Source organism: Macrotis lagotis, chromosome 1 (assembly GCF_037893015.1).
Source record: "Macrotis lagotis isolate mMagLag1 chromosome 1, bilby.v1.9.chrom.fasta, whole genome shotgun sequence".
NCBI lineage: Eukaryota > Metazoa > Chordata > Mammalia > Peramelemorphia > Peramelidae > Macrotis > Macrotis lagotis.
This window is the reverse complement of record NC_133658.1, coordinates 574731595-574758953: the sequence shown is the minus strand read 5'-3', so window position 1 is coordinate 574758953 and position 27359 is coordinate 574731595. Positions and strand designations below refer to the sequence as shown.

Here is a 27359-nt window from a genome sequence, read left to right as displayed (position 1 = left end):
GCACAGGATCCTGATCCAGAGGAGAGAAACACCAGTGGCATATGACTGAGTCAGTCTAGGGTGACTATTATTTATACCAGTCTGACCAGGATGTTTGCTTGGGGAGTAGCAAATGTCTGGACATGTCCAGAATCAGGGTATATATATTCTGGACTATACAAATTAAGGAGATAGGTGGACTGAGACTCATGTGAGATGTAATGATGGTACCTAGATCCCTTGTAAAGATTCACAAACTGGGGGACTTGTTAAGGGAAACTGTGATTATGAGTTAGTATGAACTTACAAGGAAAGTACAGAAATGGCCATTTGCAAGAAAAATAATTCAAGGAACATCACTAAATATATCAACTATTCTTGGGGTTGGTCCAATGTCACAAAAAATCAAAGATTTATTTTGATCAATTTTGTTGCCAGGAAGACCTATCTAAAGACATTGGTGTGAAACTTGCCAGTGGAAAGAGGTACAGCAACTTTGGAAATGTACCTATTATCATGATGATTATATGGCTTATTTAGGAGGACCCCTTGGAAGTAAGGATGAACAGTATTAACTATTAGTTGGAAACTGGGAAACTATATTCCTGGATGACCAACCAGCACTAAAGGGAAATTACTGGATTTGTGGGACTACTGCCTATACCCATTTGTCCAAAGGGTTGGTTCAGAGAGTTGTTATCTCGACTTTAGGGCCTACTACCTAGGCACAGGATGGAAGCTGGAATCTGGGGGCTATGGAACCCCAATTTATATCCTGATTATATTCTAAGCTGTAGTGGAAAAATTACGAATTAGACAGCTAGGGCCTCAACTTGCTGGCTGGCTAAATGCAACTCATTATCTTTCTGCACTGTCTGGCTGAGATAAAAATAATTATGGAGAAGTTGTATAGGTAGTCCATCCAAATAAATATATTTTTTAAGGTTTTTCTTTTTTTTTGCAGGGCAATGGGGTTAAGTGGCTTGCCCAAGGTCACACAGCTAAGTAATTATTAAGTGTCTGAGGCCGAATTTGAACTCAGGTACTCCTGACTCCAGGGCTGGTGCTCTATCCACTGTACCACCTAGCCACCATCAAATAAATATTGAAAAAAATTTTCTCAAGCTTCCTATAAAAGCAAAGACCCTTTTTAAATATCAACAGTATATCAGTATTGTTATATGAGAGTGTGACTTGGGATACAATTTTCCTCCCAAAATTAAAAATGAGCAACACACAGAGGGCAATGGAGAGGTGCATGGTGAGTATGATCAGGTTGTGCCTTGTAATAAATGAAGAATTCCAGAGAATAACAGCAATTAAAAAATGTCAGCAAAGAAGTACATAACAAGAGAAAGGAATGGTAATGTGGCAAGAGTGAAGGATAACAGACTAACAGCTACAGTGCTTCACTGCATCTTTTCAAAGTCAAAAGAAAATGAAGAAGCTTTCCAGTATGTGTAATATTCCCCAAGACAAGAATGGCAGCCAATGGACAGGTGTGGACAGACTGCAATCTGCATTATAGGAAAGAACTTCCACATACATGAGATAAAAGATCCATTTGAATATTTAACTTAGAACAGAGCTAGAAACTCAATTCAAGTTACATTACTCATTTCCCTTTAATATGGCACTATGAAAAATGGTTATTTATCTCATATTTAATTACTGATTATTGCATTAGAACCAAATTTTTTTCCTTTTTTTCGCAGTTCCTCACCTAAAAATCAACCAGTATGGGAAGTTTCTCTTAAAGATTTACCTGGGTCAAAATCTAATCAGACAGTAAATCTAAACTTAGGCTAATGACTATATTCCTGCCCATTGTGTTTGCAGGTCTGGGGGATGTGTAGACTCTCCTTATTATCAAGACAGCTGATATTGAAATTGATCCCTTTGACCAGGATTTGAGTGACCTTAAGTCATAAGCCCTAAATTAGCTTACTTCCCATTTGCTTAAGAAATCAAGGATGATTCCTCCAGGAATACCTCTTCTTTGAAGGACACATAAACTGAGCCCCTACCACCATTAATGGTCTTTGGTCTAAGAGAGATGGTCAAATCACCATCCTTTGATGAATAACATGCTGCCTTATTAATAAAATGATTAAATTATCCAGAAACTGTCTTTCTAAACTTTTTAAATTTCACAGGTCCATCCCCTAAGAAATATACATCTATGGATATTTAGGATAGTCTGGAAAACATCTCTGGTTTTGGATAGTCTAACCTGTGACAGGCTTTTGGACTTTAGACACGCTTCCTCCTTGGCATCTGTGACTTTTTTTCCCTGGAATTTTCCATGTTGGATACTTTAAAAGCAAATGTATGCTGGAGGTGGCTCTTACAATCTTACAATAACAAACTGTTAATTTTTTCAGCGTGAGCATTTGCACCTCAGAAAGGAGCAAATGCTATAAAGCAAGGATTGATTTTTTTCATTTTGTTGTTATTTAAGCTTTAAGGGATGGGGAATATGTCAATAATGCAGACTGAACTTTTTGAGAGGCAGTTTTTAAACAGTTACTAGTTCACCTCTCTTTAAATGTTTCTAGTTGTAGAGTGGAGGGTCTTTATGGCCCATCTCTAGTGTCCAGTAACTCTTCACTTATGTCATCAGAAATGAGCAATCAAATATGCCTGCGTGAGATCATATCCTTTCCTACAAAGTCTACAGGACTTTCCTGCTTCAACATCATCCTAGTGCATGGACTGTTCTCAGATGTAGAGTTTCCATGACAAAAAGATCATGAAGGACTCTGCCTTCCTCTATATCAACTACAAATGGAGGCAAGAATTTGGTGGAAGCTAAATGCAAGAAGGCCAAAGGATAGGATCTAGCAGTACCATCATTGACTCATTTTTCTTTGAGACCCAGAAGGTTTTCTATTAACTGAGATAGTGGTATGCTATATCCTGAGCCCCTCCTTCTTTTTCCCTGTCCTATTCTCCTAGCTCTGGCATCCTATGTCCTGCTGCTGCCCCTACTGAGGTTTCCTAGTGGGATCTAAAATTTCTCTTGCTTGAGTGAAAAACACATAAGAATTTAGGCATCATTGGACTGTCTGATTTATTTGTGAAAAGATTCCTAAATCCTAAAATGAATGGGTACAACATTTAGTGATTCTTCTCCCAGATTTATGTATACATAGCAACTGAAAATCACAAATATAGAATTCAAGCATTTATATTTTGATACTATATGGAGTACCATACCTCATAAAACCTCATAAAGCCCCATAAAATACCTCATAAAACCATCAATTTTCTTTTACAGTATGATTTTAGAAGGATTATTAATTTTAATTCCATAAGGGGTATCTAAAATATGTTCTATAGTATTGAATTCTTATCAGACCTAATAGTTAAATTAGATTACATTTAAATTCTAAAAACACATTTTTGAAGTAATCAATTTCATTACACATTAGGTGGTTTATATCATAAAAACAGTTAAAACAAAGCAATGAATCCTTGAGGCACATTTAATAGAAAGTTACCAAATTTGTCCAGTTTACCTGAAGTAGGAGACTTGCAGCGCTCAAGTTCTGGGGGAACAGGACTATCAGTGAGTTCTGTCATACCTAAAAATAAAAAATTAAAAAAAATACAGATAAAATCCTAATGCTTCAAATTCCTGTGAAGACTTCAAATTATAGATTAATTACATGAATAATAAAAAATAGTTATTTGTGGTATTAAATTTCTCATCCTGATCAGCTAATACATATATCAATCTAATAATTTTTAAGACAATAACTGATGTAGAAGGAAGATATATACAAACTAATTAATTAACAAACAAAGGGAAATTGAACACAGTTGATGGAAAGAAATAAAATGTCATGCTTTTAATTTTCATAAAAATGGGGAAATTTAATGATTTTATTTGTGATGTTAATTTTATTTGTGCAGAGACCTCAAATAAGAGCTTGATTCCTTATATTTTCTGGCCTAATCTTTTTTTTTCAGGCAGGTAAATAGCTGCGGTGTAGTTATCTGCTGTTCAAGATCAAAACTTCCACAGGATTTATTCATTATAAAAACTTTTTTTAATTAAACTGATTTACAAAGAGGTACATTTTCTGTAATTAATAATTTTGTTTTTTGAATGGAATATAATATGTTTACATAAACCATATTTCATTATTTATGTACATTCTCCTTTATAAAAATAAATTTTCTTTTCCCCTTTTTTTCTTAACTATTTATTACTTATTTTACTTTCCTGAATAGCAAAATCTCAGACACATAGTAACTGATTAATAAATATTTAGTTGATTACTAGCCTTTAATTGATTATTTCCTTGTATTCTGAAAAAAAATCATTACTATGTTTAACATTTCTTCTCTCTTCCTTTTGGGGAGGATGTCAATTTTTTTTTTGTTGAGGAATACAATTTCCTAATTCTTCAATTAACTACATAAGAACAGAATAATTTTTGTATCAGTTGACTAAGTCTCACCCTTATCATAAATTTCCCTTAAGTAAGGTAAATAAAAATTTTTATCACATCTATTTTATATCTTTGGTTGTTATTTTATTTTATACTTTTAAAAATTTAACTACAATTATCAACAATTTTTATATGCTATTTTCTATTTGTAATTTTATATAATATCGCTTTATATAGTAATACTCCACTGATCCTCTATAAGACTTGTGATAACTTTAAGCATCTTGAATGCCTAGAAACCTGGAAGTTGAAAACATCTTGCAATGGTGAGGAAATTAGCTGTCCCAAAAGGTCATGTGCTTGTGCTATGAAGGTGAGACATAGAGTTCTCTTCAGCCCATTATCCATTACTTATTGCATTAGACTCATGAGTAAAATACGATTAAAAAGCAAATCAGAGAAAGTATGTAAATAAGGATTTTAAATGATTTAATAAAATTCGTACTCTATTCCCATATATGTTCTTTTTTTTCTTCATTTACTAGAAGATTAAAAGCAGCAGTCAGTCAACGAGGGGTGCCAGAGACAGACACACAGACAGCAGCCAGAAATGACATGGGACAGCAAAAGAGAAGACAGAAGCATAAAAAGCAAGCAGAAGAACTTTCGGGCCATCATTACCCACAGTGGGTAGAAAAGCAAAAAACATTGTACACCCATTATGAAGAGCCAAAGAGCGTCACTTTCTTACAGCACAATACAGTTATCATTATTCATAGTGACCCTGAGTCATTAAGAAAAGGTTAAAGTATGTCACCATGCTCTATTTAACAAGTCAAAAATAAAGTTTAGGAAATGTAATATGTTCTACAAAAATAATTTAAAATCAAAAAGGCTTTGGAAAATGTACTTCTCTTGAAGGGAACAAGGATTCATGAAGTGCTTCCTATAAGCCAAGCATTTTGCAGTTAGAATTATTATTTCATTTGGTCCTCATAACAGGTCTGGGAGAGGAGTGCTATTATCATTCCATTTTACAACTGAAGAAACTGTGGCAGACAGAAATTAAGTAACCCAGCTCCAGTACCTTGAGTTATATTTGAACTTAGGACTTCCTGACTCCAGCCCCAGTGCTCTGTCTACTGGACCACCCAGGCTCATAAGCATCTACATCAGATCATGTTACTCCTCATCTCAAATATTTTCAGGGGTTACTTATTTCTGATTAGGTAAAATCCCCAAAACTAATGTCACCATTATCTTTCCATTCTAATTTCATGTTAGTTTCAAATTACTCTGTGCAACCTATATTCCAGACAAATTGGATTGTGTTCTCTTTACCTGAGACTTGACCTGAACTTTCCTGTTATTTGTACATCTACCAGTAGTTTTTTTCCCTTGCTTGGAATATTCTCTCCCCTTTTCTCTTCTCCTGAATTTTTATCCAGCTCGTCTATTGATTAACCCAATTGTGCCACCTGATGCCCTGTCTATCTTTTGCAACTTACTGGTTTTGAATCCTATGGAGAATGGCTGCTGTGATTTTTTTCCCCTTCTCAAGTTATGCAATACCCTGCCTAGGCACCAGACAGTAATGGAGCCTTGGATCTTTCTGGTCTCTTAGATACAGACTATGTAGGAAAGTATGGGAAAAAAGAGAAATGTCTTTAGATTGGGAAACCCTGATTTCTTGAAAGTGGCATTTTTTTCTGCCTTGACTTTTATCTTTTTCATTAATATCTTCTCTTTTTAAAATTGTGTTCCCTCCCCAGCAAACTTTCAACCAAAGCAAATGATATTTTAAATTTGTTTTCTAATTATTATCCTCTTTATTTTTATTAACATTTAAATTACAGAAATATTGAATTAGAATCATTTATCTATTGTTCTTGATCTGTCTTTAGCAGTTGTGTTTATACAAGGGATAGCAGAGGGGAAAGTCATAAAGGCAATTGTAGGAAAAGTAGATCTCAAAAATTTAGCAAAGGAGAGGCAAACTCATACAACCTAAATTTAAAAAAGAAATCTGGTATTTTATAGTGCAAAAAAATGGTATGTTTTCAAGAATGAAATCTGGATGACATGACTCTCAAGTCAAAAAGAGAGGATACTGACAGAAAAGGATTTATAGGATTTATATTGATAAACCAAAGATGGGAATTTGTGTATAATCTTAATGGTAATATGGGAACAACAAAGTTTATACATAATGGAATGACATGGACAGAACTTTTTTTTTAAATGGATGTTCTGGCAGTTAGGTGCAATCCTATTTTGATGCTTCATCATGATGCTGAAGAGAATTGGATTATTAAAGACAATGCCAGTGGAGCACAAGCTTTGCCAGAGTCTTCCAAGTTATAATGACTTTGAATATGGCTCCAGTGATAGAATTTTGTCTCTACAAATGGTCTCTAACCATTTATACAAAGATTAGAGAGCTGGGCTTAGAGTCAGGAAGACCTGAGTTCATATTCAGTCTAAGAAGTTTCCTAGCTATGTGACCTTGGACAAGTCACTTAAACTCTGTTTGCCACTGGAAAAAAGAATGGCAAACCATTCTATTATTTTTGCCAAGAAAGCTGCATGGACAAAGTCCACAGACATAAAGAGTCAGGATGAAATGCTTGAACAATGATAGATTATATCTGTTTTCTGAGAATCAGACTAGCTAAGTAGGGAGAAATTCATAGAATTAAAAACTGAGCATGAGGTGATGAAAAATTTTTTGACAAATGGCGAAATAGATAGACTAATAAATGACCCTCAGACTTGTGGAGTTCCTTCTGCTCCTTCAGTGATAGTAGAAGAATGGTAAAAAAATGGGAGCTAGAATGTTAAGAATAACACAGGTTGTAGTCTGAAAAAATAAATGTGTGTATATATGTGTATAAACAAATATATAAAATATGTGATATGTATTATATAAATATGAATATAAATACAATATATACATTATATAGTATATCCCAAAAGTCTTAGTGAAATTTTAAGCTTTAAAATGATCAATAATCAAATTATTATTTTAGAACTACATTGACTTTTAGAACACCCTGTAGACTACAAATATCTATCTGTAGATATTTAGAGATGTAAATATACATATATATTTAAATCTAGACATATACTACATATCCACACTAATTTATCTGTTACTACTCTCAGTGTGAAATTGTTGTCTAATGACTAACAAGTAGATATGTTAGTAAAGGAACTGAATATTGATCTTAATATAATTATCATTCATTATAAATGAAACCAGAAAAGAAAAATAAGTTGCAGCTAAATGGAAAGATGGCTCAAAGTTTTTTTTTTGTAAAGGCAAATAAAGAAGTTAGCTTTATCATACATAAAAAGCAACAAGAGACATCATGATCCTCTTATGTTAAACTGTTTATGGCAAGTAACTACAAAAAGATACATATACTATAAAAGTAATTGTGATTTGTATGCAAACATGAGTTGCAGAAAGTGAAGAGGTAAAAATAATTCTATGAGGAACTTAATATGAACTTCTAAATTAAATTAAAAAAATCTATTTTGCTACTTAATGACCAACTAAAAGGTAGCAATAGGGACAATGGTTCATATTTTGGAAATATGGTTCAGAAGTAAGCAATGAGGGAGGTTAAAGGCTTGCAAACTCCATAGAAGTCTCATGTCTCAAACTTTAGCATTACCTTCTTTTGGAAGAACTGGGACACAAGCATCAAATAACATCATTCAAAAAGAGAAGAAATTTATTATATTTAAATAGAAAATAAGTTGTTATGGAGCCGGTAATCTGTGAACAATTAGAACACTGACCTAGGTAAGAAAACTAAGGGGAAAAAACCAAAATAAAAAAAGAGATGCTACATATAATTAAAACAACTGCAACTTGAGCTTTCTAAACATTTAATAATTTTTAAAAATGAAAAATGGCATTGACGTTGATTAGAACAACTTCGTAGAAGTTAAATCCATGTAAATTCACTGTAATAAGGGGAAAAGCAAAGGACCTTAGAACCACCTCAGCAACATGACATCATTGCCAAATGGAGAAAGATGACAGTCAAAATCAACACTAGTTTATAATATAAACTCATTTTTTTGTAAAATCTAGACTAATGAAAGATTATAAGCAATACTAACCCATAAATCAATAAGAAAAAGTGGAGAGAAAAACTTGTTTAAAGAAAGCTTAGCAAGAAACTCAGCCAAGCAACACCATCCCAAAGACATTTAAGGATGAAACCAGGAGAAGGATATCAGACAAATGAAAGATGGAAAAAGAGATTGGTAACAATTGTTATAACAAAATCTTCACTATCAAAGACAACAGAATCACTGTGTTAGAGCTTTAACATCACAATTCTTAGTTTGCTGACTTAGAAATTAGAAATAACACCGAAGAAAACAGAGATTGAAAAAGCTAGCTGAATTAGACCAAGAACTAAAAAGTTTCATGGGTGAGGAAGGTCTGGTTCTAAAATTATCTGAGAGGTCTTTTAGGCTTATTATATGTTACTTTTCTTCATGTATTTTCTGTGGAAGACAAACTGGTCTTCAAAGTCATCCATGACTGTGATTAGAGGGACTACTTTTTCACTTTTGCCTCTGAGGATCCCAAACCTCTTCAAAATTCAGCTTAAATGATACCTCCCTCATAAGGCTTTTCCTCATTTCCAAGTTACTAATGATTCCCCATCAATTTTTTTCTGAGTTTATACACACAGAGTGACACACACATATATCCACATGTTGTCTCCCAATAGAAAAAAGGTGGTAAGGAAAGGTGAAAGCAAGGGTAAATGAAATTATGAAAATTGGGTGGCTAGAAGGATGATGGTATAATTAAGATCAAAAGAGAAGTTTGGAGTTGTTTTTTAGGGGGAGTGGTGTAGGGAAATAATGAATTTCAATTTGGACAGGAGAATTTTGACAAAAATATCTAGGAATGAATTTCTAGCAGGCAGCTAGCACTGTAGGTCTGGAATTCAGAAATTAAAGATTTGGGTTGGCTATGTGGATCTGGGAGTCATCTATGCATAGATTATACTTGAAGCTCTTAGATTTGAAAAATTCACTGCGAGTGATTATATTAGGGTATGGGACATAGTATAAAAGACATATACTCTAGGTAGACAATGAACAACAACAAAAAAAACTACACTGGAACAGTCAGAGAGAAAAACCAGGAGAGACTCTTGCAACGGAAAAGAAAGGAGAGAGAGTATCAAGGGAATAGTCAAATTCAAAAGACACAGAGAAGTCAAGGAAGATGAGAACTAAGAAAAAGGCTATTTAATAGGTGAGATCATTGCTAAGTTTGGAGAGGGCAGTTTCAGAACTGTGGAGATGTCAGAAGTCTCTTTATATGGGATTGAGAAGAGAGTAGATAATGAGGTAATGGAGGCAGTAAGACATTTCTTTCTAATATCTTTATGCTGAGAAGAAAAAAAAATAAAGGACATTTGGTTAAAGGAATGTCATGATGAAGCAAAGATTTTATTGGAAGATGGAGAAGACCTGAGCATGTTTTCAGGCATCAAGAAAAGGGACACTAGAAAAAGGGACTGAAGATGAAAGAGAAAGGAAGGAAGGAATAATAAAATAAGCTACTGGAAGGAAAAATAATAGAATAAGATCAAGGACACAAGCAGAAGAGTTAACTATTAGACTGGCAAAGAAGACAAAAGGGCAAATGTTAGATTGTGGGAAAACAGCTCACTAAAACATTGTGGGTATTTATTTTGCTAGTCTATGCCTATTTGTCAAGGGTTTTTTATTCTTTTAAAAATGTTCAATGGGGGAGTAGGAAGGAGATGAAAAAGTCTTATAAATAATTAAGTTTTAAAAACCTAATTAATAGAGAAAGGTAAGCTGGCAAAGAGAAGAGTTATCGCTTCTCTAGAGAGTAGCAATGAAGGAGAGGATGAGTAAAATATATGTAGGAATTTTGAGGCATATGGTAGGGAACATGAAAGAGCTCATAGTAGATGGCCTTGATTTTTTTTTTAGAAGAGCTGAAGAGGTCATCTGCTGAGGAGCTACAGGTAGGAAACTATAGGAAGCTGCAAGAGATAAATTGTCAAAACAGAGACTCTGGGTTTGGGAGCCAAATTCTAATAATGTTTCTAGCTTAGTGGCACAAATAAAAGAAATTTATTGGACAGCCATGAACCCAGTTCATGAGCAGCCAGAATTGCAGTTCTGCTGGAAGTGGAAGGATGAATGGAATGATGATAATAATAGACAAGAAGGGAAGACACAATGCCTCAACTCTTCTTTTGCATTTCTTCTATATGCTTTTGATGTTTCAACAGGGATAAATACTAAGTATTATACTCAAGTTCAAAAACACAAATGTGTCAAAATGACAGGATAATAGATATGTGTATGGTAGTTTTCTGGTGAAAAATACAGAGGAGGTTAAGTGGAATGCAAATTCTATATGAATCAATGGTAAGGCATGAAAATTAAAATAGCTAATTTGACTTTAGACTATCTTAAGTAAGGATCAGTGTTCAAAATCAGAAGAGTGAATTTTGTGACTAGTTTATAAAATATCACCTTGGTAATTTAATTTATAGAGTGCTAAATCTATAGATTAATTGGTGTGGATATTAAACTTATATTGTTATTTCTATAATTATTATTTTTGCTAATTTATTTAAGTCCTAGGTATGTTTCTTGATAGGTGTGTTATTCTCAGATATTTTATGAACTTCAAATTATCTTAAATTGATTTTTCCTTTTTGTTTCTGTTAATAATGCATAGAAATATTTATCAGTTTTGTGGATTTATCTTGTATTTTCTGATTTACTAAACCTATTAATTATCTTAACTGATTTTTCTTTTCATTAATTGTCAGGAATTTTCCAATGAAACCATTTATACCTACAGATAAGTGTTGATTTGCTCCTTCATTGTAAGTGCTTATTCCTTTGATTTTTCTTTCTTGTATTATCACTATATAATTAGATTATAGTGGAGTCAGTGGGTATGCTTATTTTGTCCCTGAACTTATTAAGAAAACTTTTAACATTATTCCATTATAAAAAAGTTATTCTTGTTATTCAAATATCTTTGAGCACATAAAGAAAAGCTCCTTCTAATTCAACACTTTTATAGTGCTTTTTGTTGATACATAATGAATTTTGCTGTAGGTTTTTCAGTATTCATTTATATGATCATTTTGTTGTTTGATGTTCAAAAGAAGAAACACAATTAATAATATTGTACTTGGTCTTGGCCAGATCACAGTGGAAATATTGGTGTCATATCATAGGAAGGATATTGAAAAGCTGAAACATAGTCAACTTCAGACAATTCATCATATCTAAACATGAAAACATTAGGGCCTGCCCAGTGTTGAGCTCTTGAAATCAGCTATAAGCTGTCCCCCTTTTCCCAAGGAATAATAACTTGTTTACCAGGACTTTCAAATAAAGACCCCCATGCCCATTTTCACTCTGGGGTGAGCTATCCTGACTGGTGAGTGAATGAAAACTGACCTCAATCCATTCTACCTAGTCAGTCCCAGACTCCACTTTGTATCTAGCTAACAAGGGATCTGGGTCATCCATTATGAACATTTTATGATATGCCTTGCCTCTATTGGAACATTCCACTACTTACTATGTTCTGATAACAATAATCAATCAATACTATTATTACGAAAAATGACCAAATCTAAAAAATGATGCTATCTACATTCATTGTTTCCAAAAACACTGCTCTTCTCAACTATTTACATTCTGACTTCCTATCATATCAGTGAACTGAAACTGCATTCTACAAACTTACCAGGCAACACCCCTTTAAAAAATAGATTCTTGTTGATATTATTCCTCCCTCTTTATTTCCAAAGAGCTACCCTTTATGAAAAAAGAATTTTTTTAAGAGGAAGAAACAAAGTTCAGCAAAATTAATCAATGTATCAAAAGTCTGATATTATGCAAATATAAAAAGAATGTTCCACATCCACTGACCTTTCTGAAAAGGAACTGGAGATGGTGTCTTCTCATATAGCTTCTTTGTGGCCAAACATGGTCATTAATTTTGTTTATATTTTTCTTTCTAATATTATTCATTTCCATTGTTATTGTCATGTTTAGTTTTTTGATCCTGCTTTTTCCACTTTGTTTCAGTTATAAAATTTTTCATGTTTCCCTGTATTTTTCATATCAATCATTTCTTATAGCTTTACAATATTCTATTGCTTTCATGTATCACATTTTGTTTCAATAGTTTCCAATTGTTTGGAGATGGTGTAGTGAAAATTCAAGTTCTATCTCCAATATTTCCTAACTGGATTACCCTGCATTTAACCTCTCTCAACCTCAGTTTTCTTATTTGCAAAACAAGAATAATAATGCCATCTTCACAAGGTTGTTGAGGATCAAATAAAATAATCTATGTAAATATTTTGCAGACACAAAAAGTACTATTTCTGGTCAAATAAGGCTTCTATAGATATTTTGGGTATATCAAGCATTTCTTTTTGTCACTAACCTTCTTAAAGAATATGCAAGTGCTAGTATCTCTAGGGCAAAGAGTAGGGACATTTAGTCACTGATTTGCATAATTCCAAACTGCTATCTGAAATGGTTGTGCCAATTCACAGTTCTATCAACAACACATTACTGTGTCTGTCTTTTCACAATCCCTCCATCTTTGCTAACATGCTGTATGGTGAGTTAAAATTTCAGGATTATTTTGATTGGTATTCTTCTTATTAGTTATTTTGGTATTTTCTTTCATATGATGATTAATAGTATGTAGTTCTTATTTTGAGACATGTTTGTTTATATCTTATGAACACCTATCAGAACACCTAGAGAATAACTTTTGTCTACATATCTTGGCTATCAGGTCCTTATTTAATAAATTTAAGATAAAGACTTTCCCCCAGTTGAACAGTTCTCTTTTAATGCTAGATATATTAATTTTGTTTGTGGAAAGTTTTTTATTTTCATATAATTAAAAATATCTCTTTTTGTATTTGCCTCTATTATTTGTTTGGTTAAGAACTTCCTAAACATATTTTGCTTCCCTAATATTTTCAATAGATGATCTTAAATATTCAGATCACATATCTATTTTGAATTTATTATGGTAGATGGAATAAGGTGCTGTTTTAAACCTATCTTCTACTTTCCAGTTTTCCCAGCAGCACTTAGAAAATGAGGAGTTTTTTAACTCTATGTTATTTGTTTCAGAGATTATCAAACACTCGGTATATGAGCTGAAATATTTCTGTTCTTCATTGTCTAATTGGTTTCATTGAACCACTTTTCTATTTTTAAAACTAGTATCAAATATTTTTGATAACTGTCATTTTATAATGAAGTCTGAGGTTACAAAGAACTATTTTTCCTTCAGCCCTTCATTTTTTCCAATAACTGTCCCTGATATTCTAGATCTTTTGTTCTTTCAAATAGATTTTAAAATTATTTCATATTATTTATTAGTTTAATTGATATAGCATTAAATCTGTAAATAAACAATATTATATTATTGTATTTTGTTTTTATTTACTAATATTGTCCAGATACAATAATTAATATTTTTCCAATTATTTATATTGATTTTTATTTCTTTAAGGAGAGTTTCATAATTAATTATATATAAGTATTAATTGTGCTTTAAAAGACCAACTGCCAAATATTAATTTTATAGTTATTTTGAATGAGATACTGAATTTTGTTATTATTCTATGGAAATTCTGAGGTTTATCCTTGGGAGAAAATATTTTGTAGCCTGAAAGCTATTGAAGTTATTTTGTCAATTATTTTGTTTTTCCCCCAAGGATTTTTCTAAGTAAATCTTTATGACATCCATAAATTCAAATTTGTCTTCCCTTTGACATACGTCTTTAATTTCTATCTCTTGTCTTATTATCAATGCAAGTATTTGTAGAACTAGATCAAATAGTTCATTCAAATAATTAATTTTTCATCTGACTGCATTCCCTTGGACTTCATCCTGCTATTAGGAACATTATCATCCTTCAAGATCCTTGTGGTCACATTCCTTACTACCCTCTGCCTCTGGACCTCTGTCTAGAAAACAGAAAAGGGAACTACTCCCCCAAAACTCCATTTAAGATGTGTCCACAAGTCCTCTCTCTCCATTTTCCTTCCAGTTGTTTTCCTGGTTAGGTGCCATCCTTTCTCCTCCCCTATTTTTCAGTTCCTTTTCTGTTCTTGAGGGCAGTAATTGTCTTTTTTTGCATTTGCATCCTCATCACTTACATACAGACAAACTGTAGGTGCTTAGTAAGTGTTGCCTAAATGAAAGAAATGATAATATAGAAAAGAAGCAATATTCTTGCTTTACTCTTATATTTACTTGGGAAAGTTTCCATGTTTTACCTAATTGAACATAATGCTAGCTTTTGATTTTGGATAGATACTTTAACACATTAAAAGTTATCCCCCCTGAAACTATATTTTCTAGGAGTTTTTAAGATTATAAATGGGTCATATTTTTTCCAAAAACTTTTTCCTCACCTATTGAAATAATAGTGTAACTTTGTTGTTGTTTTAATAGGATGCTTTTAATTATTTTCCTAATATTGAACCACCATTGTATCCTAGTATAAATCCAACATGATGATAACCAATGATTTTTTTGGATAGTTTGATTATATTTTTTGCCAGGATTTTATTTTAAAATATCAAAATTCTATTTATTAATTTTTTATAGTTTTTTCTTTGCTTTATCCATCTTGTTAAAGTTATTATTCAGTCACTATATTTGTCTAGAAAAAGGAGATTGGTAGATTTTTTTCTCAATTTTTGAAAATAAGTTGTATAGCATAAAGTATTAATTGCTTTCTAAATGTAGGATGGAATTTTCTATAAATATACCCACATCAAGAAAGTTTTATTGGACAAAGGAAGTAAATATCCAGTTACTTCAATTTCTTTCTATGAGATTGAATTAAGAACTCTATTTGTTGCTATGTTAGCTTGGATATTATATATTTTTTTATTTACTCCTCCATTTCCTAAGTTCCTAATTTTGTTAGAATATAAGTGCATATAGCCTAATAATTATTTTTTATTTCTTTTAGGTCTATATGATTTTACCTAGCTCATTTCTTTAATTTGATATCCTGCCTTTTCAACTGAGCTATCTAGGCATCAATTTTGTTAGTTTTTAAAGACAAAGCTTCCTTTATTAGTTCTAGAGCATTTTTGGCTTCTAATTTATTTCTTTAATTTTCAAGATTTCCTCTTAAATGTTGTTTGTTGGTTTCATTTATTAAATCCATATTAAATATTAAATTCATGAATTGTCTTTTTTCCATTTTTATTTCATATATGCATATAGGGTTGGGTTCTCCCCCCACCCCCCAAAAATTATTTACTTGCATTTCACCTCATGATTCTGATTCCTTTAAATCATTTTTAATCATTTATGTGTTTTATTTTTTTGATGCATGTAGGATTTAATGTTTTATTTAATTTAGGATTTAATTATTAAGCTTCCATTTAAGTCTATGTCATTTTTTGGGCTCTCTGAATTGATTACTATTTTAAAATGTTCATTGGGATCCACAAATTATATTTAATATTCTTATTTTTGCATTTATTTGTAAATTTGTAATTTCTGTACTTTAATAATAGTATATTTCTATAAAATTGCCATGTGTGCTAAAAAAGACATTATTTAGTAGTTTCATTCAGAAACCATCACAGATCTTTCAGCTGCCATAATTGTTCAATTTTTTATTACTGTCTTTAAAAAAATCTTTCTGTATGATTTGTAGTTATATTAAAGTATCCTATTATTATTCTTTGATTTTTGAAATTCAGTTTGCTTTTTCTTTATGAATTTAGATGTGTTGATATACACATTTAATAGTGATATTAGTTTGTTGTCTAAGCATAAATAATTTCTTTGGTTATCTGTTTATGTAGCAAATTTTAATTTTTTCCTTATCTGATAGCATGATTTCTTATTTTTACTGATTTAGCTACAAAATAAATTTTGTTCTAGCCTCTCATTTTGATTCTATCTAAAGCTTTGTTTTTGAGATATGTTTTTTAAAGTAATAGGTTATGGAGTTTTGTTTTTTTTAACCATAGTTTCACTCTTTCTTTTTACTGGATTGTTTAATCTAGTGACACGTAAAGCTATGACACAGGCTTATATTTTTCTCCATTCATTCTAGAGGTGCCTTCTTTTAAATAATAGTTTCGTTTCTTTTTTTTAATGTTAGTACTTTATCCCTACTTTCAGTTTTGTTTAAAATATTTTAAACTACAAGTTTTTTTCATTATTGTTACGATTACCACAACCATCACATTCCTTCATTCAACACTTTTTCTGATTTAGAGGGTGTTACCTAAATTATTTAATTTTTAAAATTATTTTTTTCTCTGTTATTTCACCCTTTCCCTATTTTCTCTTTCATATCCCCCTCAAGATTAAGTCATTGGTTCAAAATCCTTCCTATTCTCTACTCCACTAATTTATCTGTTAGTTTGTTCTATACCATTATCAAAGAAGGACTGTTTTATCTTGTTCTTTTCATTAATTCTCCTTCCTTCTTACTTATTCCAAACTTTTATTCTTTGAATTCATGGCCTATATCTTTATTCCTTCTTTAAATTGCCTTGTCACCAATTTTGACACAAATTCTATCTACTACCTTTTCATTCTCCTTCAAAATAGCCACATGATGTCATCTCAGAGAGACCAATTATCCTTAAGCTATCTCTGTGGATCTTGTCTTCAAGGGCAATGGCTTTCCTTTGTAGAATGTAAAAGATATTTTAAACTGAGTAAAACAGTGATTTACAGAAAATTATAAAATGTAATGCCCATATACTTTTATCAGGTAAGATCACAGCCTTATTGATCATTAGGTGTGAACAAGGCCTATATAGCTGCAAAGGTTCAACAGGCACTTTGCTCAGATTGACTGAGGGCCTAGGGTCCCTGGGATGAGATAAACAATTATATAGGGCTGTGCCTGAGATGTTTGCCTGGTAGCAGAGGAAAAAGTATTCCAGCTAACCCCCTGAAAAGTAATCCCTTGGGGGGGAAAGGAAAATACCTGCTCTTCTTCTAACTATTTACTCCTTGATCTTCAGGGAAGGGCCTGAGAACTTTGGAAGGGCAAAGGATTGGCACTTTTCAATGATATCCTACCTAGCATGTGCTAGAAGTAGTTTTACGTACAGGAAACAAGGCCACAAATTGAAGGTCACACAAACAGTCCAATTGAAAAACTACATTATATTACCCAAGAGGAACATCTTGAGAACTCCAGCATAAAGACTTCTAGAAGCTGTGAGTTGAATCTTTGGCAATGGGATCTCTAAACCTGAGCCCACTTCCCCTGACTAGATGGACTTCAGCAGAGGGAGGTTACAGACTTTTGGTGGGGAGGGTTGTTTGTACTAATTGTACTGCTATAGTAAATACTTCTAATAATTGTTTGACTTGTGATAACTGAGAATCCTAAGGAGAGGCACTCTAGTGGAGTTCAGGAAATATAGTAGTAGAACAATATCCCCCAAGTCCCCAGGGCTATATCCCAAAGTGCTAAAAGGATATAGTAGCTAAACTTTTGGGATTTGACATTAGTGTGAGTCTAAGTTCATCATCCCATAGTATGTTACATAGAGATCATGAGTTCTAATGCTATTGACTTTTGTTTTTTTTCCTTGCCATCTTCCTTCACTTCAGTAACTTTTCCAAAGCTATGGTTCATTATTTAATGTTATTGGAGAAAGTGGCCACTATGGATTCATGTTTTTCTAATCTGCTAAATTATTTCTGTTGTGAAAGCTCATGAATTCTCATATTTCTTTTGGTATTTGGTATTTCTCTGTTGAACCATTCTGTAGTATATTCAAGTTTTATGATGTTTTAAGATTCAATAGGGTTCTGTGTTTCAATTTCCTTTTTCTTGCAATATTTATTATAAGAGCTTTGCAATCACTTGGGGATTTATTACTCATTTTTCCTCCTTATAAAGTTGATTTATCTGCTTATATTCAAGGTAATTCAGTGAATTTTTTCCTCTCTGAAATCTTTGTTCAGACCTTTCTTAAAACATTCCCCCATAACTTACTTTCTTATTTCCTCCACTTGTCAGTGGTATACTTTTGAGGCTGGACTATGAACCTGCTTTAGCCTCCTCCTACTTTAGGAAATTAAATTTTCCCCAGCCTTTGAACCTGTTATAAATAGCTTCTTAGGGACCAGGACTGGCCTTGGGGGTTTTACAATCCCTTTTCCTTTTTTTTTACAATCCCTTTTCCTTTACACTTGGTATAACCATTCCCATTGGTCTCCTGCCTCCTTTCCTCCCTTGGGTCTTATTTTTCTTCCATGGATGAGAATCAACTTTTGTTCCTTCTGTCAGGTTTGAAGAAGGTAGATGTGTAGATGTTCTGGACACAATTTCTTCATCCTTGGAGTCTCTAACTGAGAGAATTTTCTAGGTAGAGGTAGCTTGATTCCTTCTCAGTTCCTTTCTGGATTGAATATATGGGTAGAATCATTGACTACTGTTTATTGCCACAAGAAATGGATGAGCAGCTGGTGGGGTATGCCAGTAAAGTCTTTGGGGCAGGAAAGGAACCCTTGTAAGCATCCCAGACATAAATAAGCCAGTGGATCAGATTGTTCATTGTAGGTTTCTGCTAGAACACAGAGACTTCCATGGAAGAACGGCTTAATAAGTATATTAATAGTTCACGTTTATCTAACTCTCAAATTTTCAAAGCACTTTCTAAATAACAGCCTTGATAGGGTAGGTTTGTTTGTAGGATGAAATTAAGGGCTAAGATTTTTGTATAGGCCAAATTATAGCATATTAGGAAGAATTTTTGTTTTGTTTGTTTTTGCTGCTAATACAAGGGAAATATCTTATACCCTTATACTCTTAGTTCATCTTCTGTGCTTGCTCAGATTTACTTGTAAAACAACCTGAGAGTATTTTGGGTGTGAAAAGGAGCCAGTATCTCAGTTTCCATACAGGTCTTGCATAATTTCTTTGGCAGAGAAAAAAGAAGTCGTTATTTGAGGTTCACACAGTATCTCCAAGTTACAAATGGAAGTTGCATGGAATTTCAAACCCCAAGTTGGTTATGTAACTTAGCAGTGGACTTCAATTTACCACCATACAAAGAAGGCTGAAAACAAAAAGACAATCTTAACTTGGAGACACTCTTGATATGCTGCCCTTTGGCTGGGCATGGTGGCTCATTGCTTCAGCATGATGATTAGGAAATAGTGAACCTTCTATTATGTGAGAGAGACTTTGTGTTCAATTTTCCTTAGTAGAGAGGAATCTCAATAACCAGCAGGTAGGTAGTCTTGAACACACAAATATCAGAGGCTGATAGCAGAGAGAAGCTCATTGAGCATAAGAGCAAAGAAGATGCTATGCTCAGTGCAGAAACAAGATATCTGATAGAGTAGTCAACATGGAGTTGCCCATCAAGGTATCTTGATGACATCAACAGAAGATGAGATTAGCTAAACTGCTTAAATTGTTTTTCTCTTCCAAGTATGTTCTCTAGTCACATATATTCCCTATGTCTGTGTCTCAGGTTTCTAGAATGTTCTACTTTCCTTCATTCTATTTTGAGTGAATGCTCCACTACTTAAAACTCAAAAATCTCCAACTATTTTCCATCCCATTTCCCAATAACATCAACCCATATGAGGGTCTTCGAGGGACATCTCCTAACTTCCTAATGGAGACTTCAATCCCACTTGAATTTCAAAGGTAAAACTAGCCCCTAATGCTTAAATCAACATCTTCAATAGTTTTGGTTTCCAGATCAGGACGAAAGTAGCCACAATATTGTCTTTTAGGTAATGGTTATTTGGTAACTTTTCCTGTACAACATCTCTCTGAAAAGCAGCAACTCCTCCTCTTTATCACATTGCTGCTGCCATCTTAGCTTAAGCCTCCATTACCTCCCACTTGGACTACTTCAGTGGCCTTCTGGTCACTTTCTTGTCATCCCTTCCATCCTCTAGAGAAAAGGGAGGGGCTCTCCATCAATTAAGTGCCTTCTTAATTACCTTTTTTTCAGGACACTTCTTTCAGTTTCTCTTTATAAAATAGGCTAGATTAGACTTAACTAATGGCAATAAAGTATAGGTTGTACTGCTACTCAAGTACATTAATGTAGGTCTGGGCCCAAAGATTTGACATTAGGGCTTGTAAAAATCATAGCATTCATTACATTTCTTTAATAATCTAATGTTTAAATTGATATTTCTTACTGACGGCCAAAAGTCTCCAAATGTTTAAGATCCTCCAAGTTCTAGAACAGCTTAATCCAATTTAGGCCTTTTGTAGTCATATTTTTTTTGGGCGGGGGTTAGATAGACAATCCGGTTAAGGACTTGTCCAAGGTCACACAGTTAGTATCAAGTATCTGAGGTTAAATTTGAACTTAGTTCCTCTCAACTCCAGGACCAGTGTTCTATCCACTGCACCACCTAGCTACCCCTGCATAGGTTTTTCTATGTCAAAATGATTCCATATCTTTTTTTTTAAACTCTAATTCACACAGTGAAAGATGTTGAATGGTAAAAGTGGCTTAAGAGGGATATAGAAATAAATATTTAAATTAACCAACCAACAATTTATGAAACACCTACTATGTATCAGGCAATGGGTTTGACACTAGGGACGCAAAGACAAAAAAATCAATAATTGCACATCTCAAGGAGTTTATACATGTATAAGCTACATGAGAAAACATGTATAAATGTATGTATATATACATATACACACACACACACACATATATATATATACACACATATATATATATATATATATATATATATATATATATATATATATATAAATGCATGGTCTTTATGGAGGGAGGATAATGGTAGTGGGAGGGGAAAGACTAGAAAAGATCTTGTAAGGAGACCATGCTTGAGCTAAGTCTTGAAGGGGTAAAGAGATTCTATGGGGTAAGGTTTGAAAAGGAAATAAAAATTAGGCATGGGGACAATCTAAGTAATGACATGGAATTGGGAGATGAGATTTTTGTATAAGGAATGGAAAAAAGACCAGTTTGATTGGATTTAAGGCAGGAAGGGGAGGAATATATGAAGAGACTGGAATGATAGGTTAGAACAAATTTGTGAAGGGATTAAAAAAACAGAGGAGTTAAAATTTTATCACAGAGGAAATAGGGAGCCACTGAAGTTTAATGAATAGTAGAGCAATAAGATCAGCACTTCAAGTAAAATCACATTACAAAGTATAAGGAGGATGAATTTGGGTCAGATGAATTAACTGAGGGATAATGCAATCAAGAGAACTGAATTAGGTTGATAAATTATAAAGTCATTGCAATAGTCTGAATGAGAAGAGATGAGATCCTGAACTAAGGTGGAAGCTGTGTAAGTAGAGAGAAGAGATTAGATTTGAGAGATGCTGTAGGGGAAGAAATTATATGATTTGGCAAATGTAAGGTGAGGAATTGAGGATAAAGATTAGGTTATGAACGATAGAAGAATGGTCATGTCCTCAACAGAAACAGTAATGTTCATTAAAGAGGTGGATTGTGGATTTTGGGGGAAGATAATGGTTCTGTTTTGGACCTGCTGAGTTTGAGATATCTCCTGAAATATCCAAAACTGACTTTGTAGGTTGTATCTCAAGAGAAAGGCTAGCACTTGATATATACATCTTTGTGGCATCTGCATATGATAATTAAAAATTCATGGGATCTAAATGACCACCAATTAGAAGAATCAAATTCATTTAAAAAATTTGATTCCTTTAGAATCAGAGAATTTTGAAACTGCAAAGTATCTTAGAGATCATCTAGTCTAACCCATTCACTTAAAAGGTGAGAGGTTTAGAAAGAATAAATGACTTTCCCAAAATTATATATCTAATTAGTGCCAGAGCAAATACCCTCAGTTTTCCCATTCTCAAAAAATGATTTTTCAACTATTCCTTGCTGTTATCATTTTTATAAAATAAATCCTAGCTCAAATTATTAAAGGCTGGTCAACTACAGTTATTGCTGACATAATCACTCTATTATTTGTAAAACGTAAGAACTCTCCCTCTTAATATCTCCTTTTAAAATACAAGACACTGTCATGACACTGTTAAAATAAGAGTATGAACTGTATATTTCATACAAACATTGAAATAATGAATAAGAATCACCAGGCACATAACATTAATGTTTTAAAAGTACTTGTGGAATAACTTTATTATCAAAATGAGTATTTTACAGTTTCGTAAGAAAACAAAAATATGCAAGCATGCCGAATGTGTTTAAAGAAACACATTATGTTAAGCACAGATGTACAGTTTTAACTCGAGCACAATATGAGGGTTATGAAAGCGGTTTGCCTAACCTTTATAGAACTTACTCTGATAGGAAGTACGGATCCGTTTCGTTAAATCTGGATAAAAGTTAGACAGGCCACGCATGCAAAAGTTGTCTTTGGAACATGCCAGAACACCAGCATCAGCAGCAGGCAGAGAAAAGAGAGAGAAACAATCTAAAGTGGAAATTAAGTGATGTCATAACCAGCATCTACAACAGCCAAGGTGAAGATACTGCAGCAAGTTTGGTAATCATGTCAGAGAAGGATATTTAAGAAAGTAAATTAATTTTAAAAATTAAGAAGTGATGATGGTAAGAAAGCAGTCAAAATATTGCTTAGCTGGATAATTTTGATGCAAGAAAAAAAATCAAAGCCCTTCAGTAAATATTTCTGCATGGTACAATGTTTAGATTGTAACATATATGTTAAAAAAAACCCCTAAAAACCTTTTCCTGATGTAAAAATGTCTCTGAGCTAAGCTTTTTTTTTTTTGGTTTCTTTTTGCAAGGGTTAAGTGACTTGCCCAAGGTCACACAGCTAGGTAATTATTAAGTGTCTGAGGTCAAATTTCAACTCAGGTCCTCCTGACTCCAGGACCAGTGCTCTATCCACTATGCCACCTAGCTGCCCCTTTGAGTTAATCTTTACATAAGTCAAAGTAAAAACCTGTGGGAATTTCATGATTTTTATAAAATATCTTCTATAAATGACCAGTTCAATCAGATTTTTTATAATTTCATTCAAATTTCTCTCAAAGTAATAGCCCTAGAATCAGTATTTTATAATTGCAACAAAAGAATTATTATTATTATGAAAAAGTTTTATCCTAATCACAAATTCTCATTAATTATAGAATATATAGAATAGTTATGCTTTATTTAATATGATCTTAGGACTAAGCTCTATGGATAAAGGTGGTAATTTTTCAGACTACTGCTTAGTATAATATTATTAGTTAATCTGATACTTCAGAAAAACTCTATATTCATGTATTCCTTAGTCCCCAGTTCTTGACTTTTTTAAAATGACTTTCTAAATGCCCATTAAATTTTCACAAAATCAGTTCTCTGCTTTTTTCTTTTTAATATGATAGTGACTTTTGTAAGTTCATGATACTGAAGGCAAGGAATCTCTTCCTTTTTCTGAAAGATAATAATAGAGCCTGAACCTGTCTCCATAGTTTGGAATCTTTTGTATTCCCTTGAAATTAGAAAACTTATTCTGCCATATCTGGTGGTCCCTATTGTCCCAGGATAAATTAAAACCACAAGGTACATGGAAGACCAAAAGGGATTATTTTAGGCATTAAAATGGCCCTAAATCTATTCTCTGAAAAATGTTGAGATAGGTTTACAAGGAGAAGGAATTTAGAAGTATTTGGATTCTTTTCTCTCTCTAGAGAATTATCTTCTCTCATAGAATTTCTAGGTATTACTATGGCACACATACCATGGTAAAAAAAAAAACCCACCATCTAACATTAATGTTATTCTTAAGATAGCAACCTGAATAGGTAGATAGTAGAACAAAAGTTTCAATAGGCAATTGAAATTTTATAGAAAGCAAGTCAGAGATTTTTTTTTAAATATAAAAATGAAATACTAGTTGAATAATTGCTTCATCAACAGGATTCACTGAGATGTATTCCATTTGCCAGTTCTTCAGAACTTTTCCCTTTAAAAACTGTCAGTTTGCAGAAAATTCCTGTCATTTGACAGATTATATTTAACACTTCAACTGTATTCATGCAATGTGAGATTCTTGGATGAAAGTTGAAAAATTCAGTCAAACAGAAGGATATTTTAAAATAATTTAGGAGTTTAACATTGTGAGGTTTCAGTTTTAACAGCTTAAAACCTAATTAAACATTAAGGGTTTTGACAATAAAATTAATCAATTTATTTGACCTATAACACACTTTATAACATAGCCATGGTCTCAATTATTTGTAAAAGATAAAAGTTATTTACTGACCTTAATATAATATTAAAATATAAAACCCTAGCTATGACAGTGTATTTCCCTAATTAATTTTACTTACTGAAATTAATGCAAATTATATTGGCTGATAAGTTGTCATGCATTTCCAAAACCTCAAAGAGAAGAAAGAAAAAAATAGTGAACCAAACCCCAAACTATTTTATCTTATCTCCTACCTGCAATGAACTGCTTGTTCTTTCGAGGAGACCTTGGCTGTCTTTGGTATGGATCACTTGATCTGTATAGGTCAATGGTTCCCATGCTTAGCAGTACTGTCTTCTGTATAAAATCCACAACAGCTAACCCATTGCAGTTTCCAAATGCAACTCTATAAGAAAAAAGAAAAGTTTTGTTCGAATATCTTGTGGTTGACAATAAAGAAAATGATAAAATCGTTACATAGGACTATTTAATAATATAAGTAAAAAAGGTGTACTTAAATGAGTGATATTTAAATATTACTATGAGATGATTTCTCTTTTTCTATCATTAAAATAAAAATGGGTTGTTGAATTCAGGAAAGATGCCTGGATTTTATTTGGGGAAGGAGTTAAGAGTAAGGCGATCTTTCCAATTGTCTATAAATACTGTTGAAGTTAATTGCACTTAGGCACTGCAAAATAGCCTGCTGAACTCTGATCATACACTTCCAACTTGGAGTGTGGTCTATAATTATTTGTATCACTTACACAAATACCCAGATGTTTTGCCCATATCATTCAAGAAGGTGGTATCTCAATAAACTTCAATAAATTTCTCAATAAATTTGTTTGAGTCAATAGTGATTGGATGCCTTTTATTCAATATAAAACCCAAATGATTTCTTGCTAGCTGAGTATCATTCAAATTATCCCTCAGAGACAACATTATATATATTTGATATAGGATTTTGGGATGAAAAGTAAAATATTACAATTTGAAATATTTTTGGTTTTGGCATGGAAAAGGAAGTCAGAGATATAGAAAGCAAAACTATTACTCATTTACACTAAATGTTTATCTGCTCCTCAGCTCGGTTCAGTTATATTAAATGGTGGAAACTTCATGTCCCCTGAAAGGTTGTACCATAAAGCTAAGCTGGTAAACATCTTGGTTCCACATTAAATATGTTACAATCACTCTATTTTCTAGGCTTCCCTTTCTCTCCATGTGTAATATACTTTGTTTAAGATTACTAATAGGTCTGTGATTTTGAAAAAAAAAAAACATCTTTTTTTTAGTCAGGTATCCTCTATAGGTGGCTGAATTTGGGCTTTCTCATTTCCTAGTCTACATATTTTTCCTCATTACCCAAATCTGATTCTCTATAGATTTATTTTACAAAATTAACCAATGCTTATAAAATTTAGTGGTTAGAGCCAGGAAATTCCTAGAATGCCCCTAAAAAATCTGTCTTCATGCATTATCTCTAGTAAAAAAATATTCTCAAAAGTCTATTCCCATTATGCTTTTACAAGGGTTATGCACTTTTATGTATAAACAAATAAATAAATAAATGCATTTTCATATGCACACACAGACCAATATGAAAACAAATAATATTTATTGTAATAGCATGGCATAATAGACAGCCTTAGAGTCAGCAAGGATTGAATTTAAATTCCATATTTGACATATCCTTGCTATGTGACCTTGGGCAAATCATATTTTTCAGGGTCTTATATAACATTTTTAAGTGGAAATGGTAGAGCAGGTGATTGAAAAAGGAATTTCCTCACTAAAATTCCCCATACCAATGAAATCTCAATTCCTATCCCTTTTTTGTGCTGTTGTTTTCACGTCCAACTTTTCATGACCCTATTTGATTGTTTCTTAGAAAAATCCTGGAGTGGTTTCACATGTCCTTCTCCAGTTCATTTTGGATGAACTGATACAGTGTTACAAGTGACTTGTCTAGGGTAACACAGCTAGTCAGTTTCTGAGGCTGGATTTGAACTCAGGAAAAAGAATCTTCCTGACCCCAAGCCCAGTTCTCTATCCACTGTACCATTAGCTATTCCTACATTGTAGCGAATTCACACATTTCCATTTTTTCTAATATATTTTATGAAACATTTAATAAAAGGGAAGTCTGAGAGAAACTAGCTAGAGAATCGGAGGAAAAAGGAAATGTAAATGGAGAAAGATGTTAGGAGACTGGAAATCATTTTCAAACTACCCATTATAGATGATATGGAATTGTGTGTGTGTGTGTGTGTGTGTGTGTGTGTATACAGATATATAGTTATATATATGTGTGTGTGTTTATATATGCATTCATGCACACCCCTACATATATGCAGAAGCTATTCACCCATATACATGAATATATGTACAGATAACTATAGATACATAACTCTATATTTATTCTTTTATATATTAGTATGTGTCCTAGTCCTATAAAACAAAATTCCTCTAAGAATTAGAGGAGACATCTGTGATGGTAGTTTATAGGTCATATAGCTGTGCCCAGGACAAAGGGTGTGTGAGAGTTATACTTGGAAGTGTGAGACTTATACTCAGGAAAAAGTGAACCACAAGTCAAGGCTTGATATGCTGTTTTGTTAATTGTTTAGACTTGAGGAAGTGATGAGGAAAATGTTTAAAAGTGTGTTGTAAGTATATTTGGAGGGGGAGGAAAGTCAGTTGTCCAACATTTATCATAATACTACTGTGAT

At 32.8% G+C, this 27359-nt stretch overlaps 1 protein-coding gene across 6 annotated transcripts in view; it reads right to left on the bottom strand.

Moving 5' to 3' along the window:
• Window positions 1-27359, bottom strand: part of STXBP5L (syntaxin binding protein 5L) — a 418354-nt gene that overhangs the window by 101413 nt on the left and 289582 nt on the right. For 4 of the 6 annotated variants that reach the window (XM_074214609.1, XM_074214607.1, XM_074214611.1 and 1 more), the window contains 3 exons: window positions 24879-25030; window positions 22765-22836; window positions 3501-3566 (listed from right to left, as the gene is read on the bottom strand). In XM_074214609.1, the coding sequence (XP_074070710.1) occupies window positions 3501-3566; window positions 22765-22836; window positions 24879-25030 (290 nt within the window). The remainder of the gene's footprint in view (window positions 1-3500; window positions 3567-22764; window positions 22837-24878; window positions 25031-27359) is intronic. The other 2 variants (XM_074214610.1, XM_074214608.1) reach the window with 1 other exon arrangement.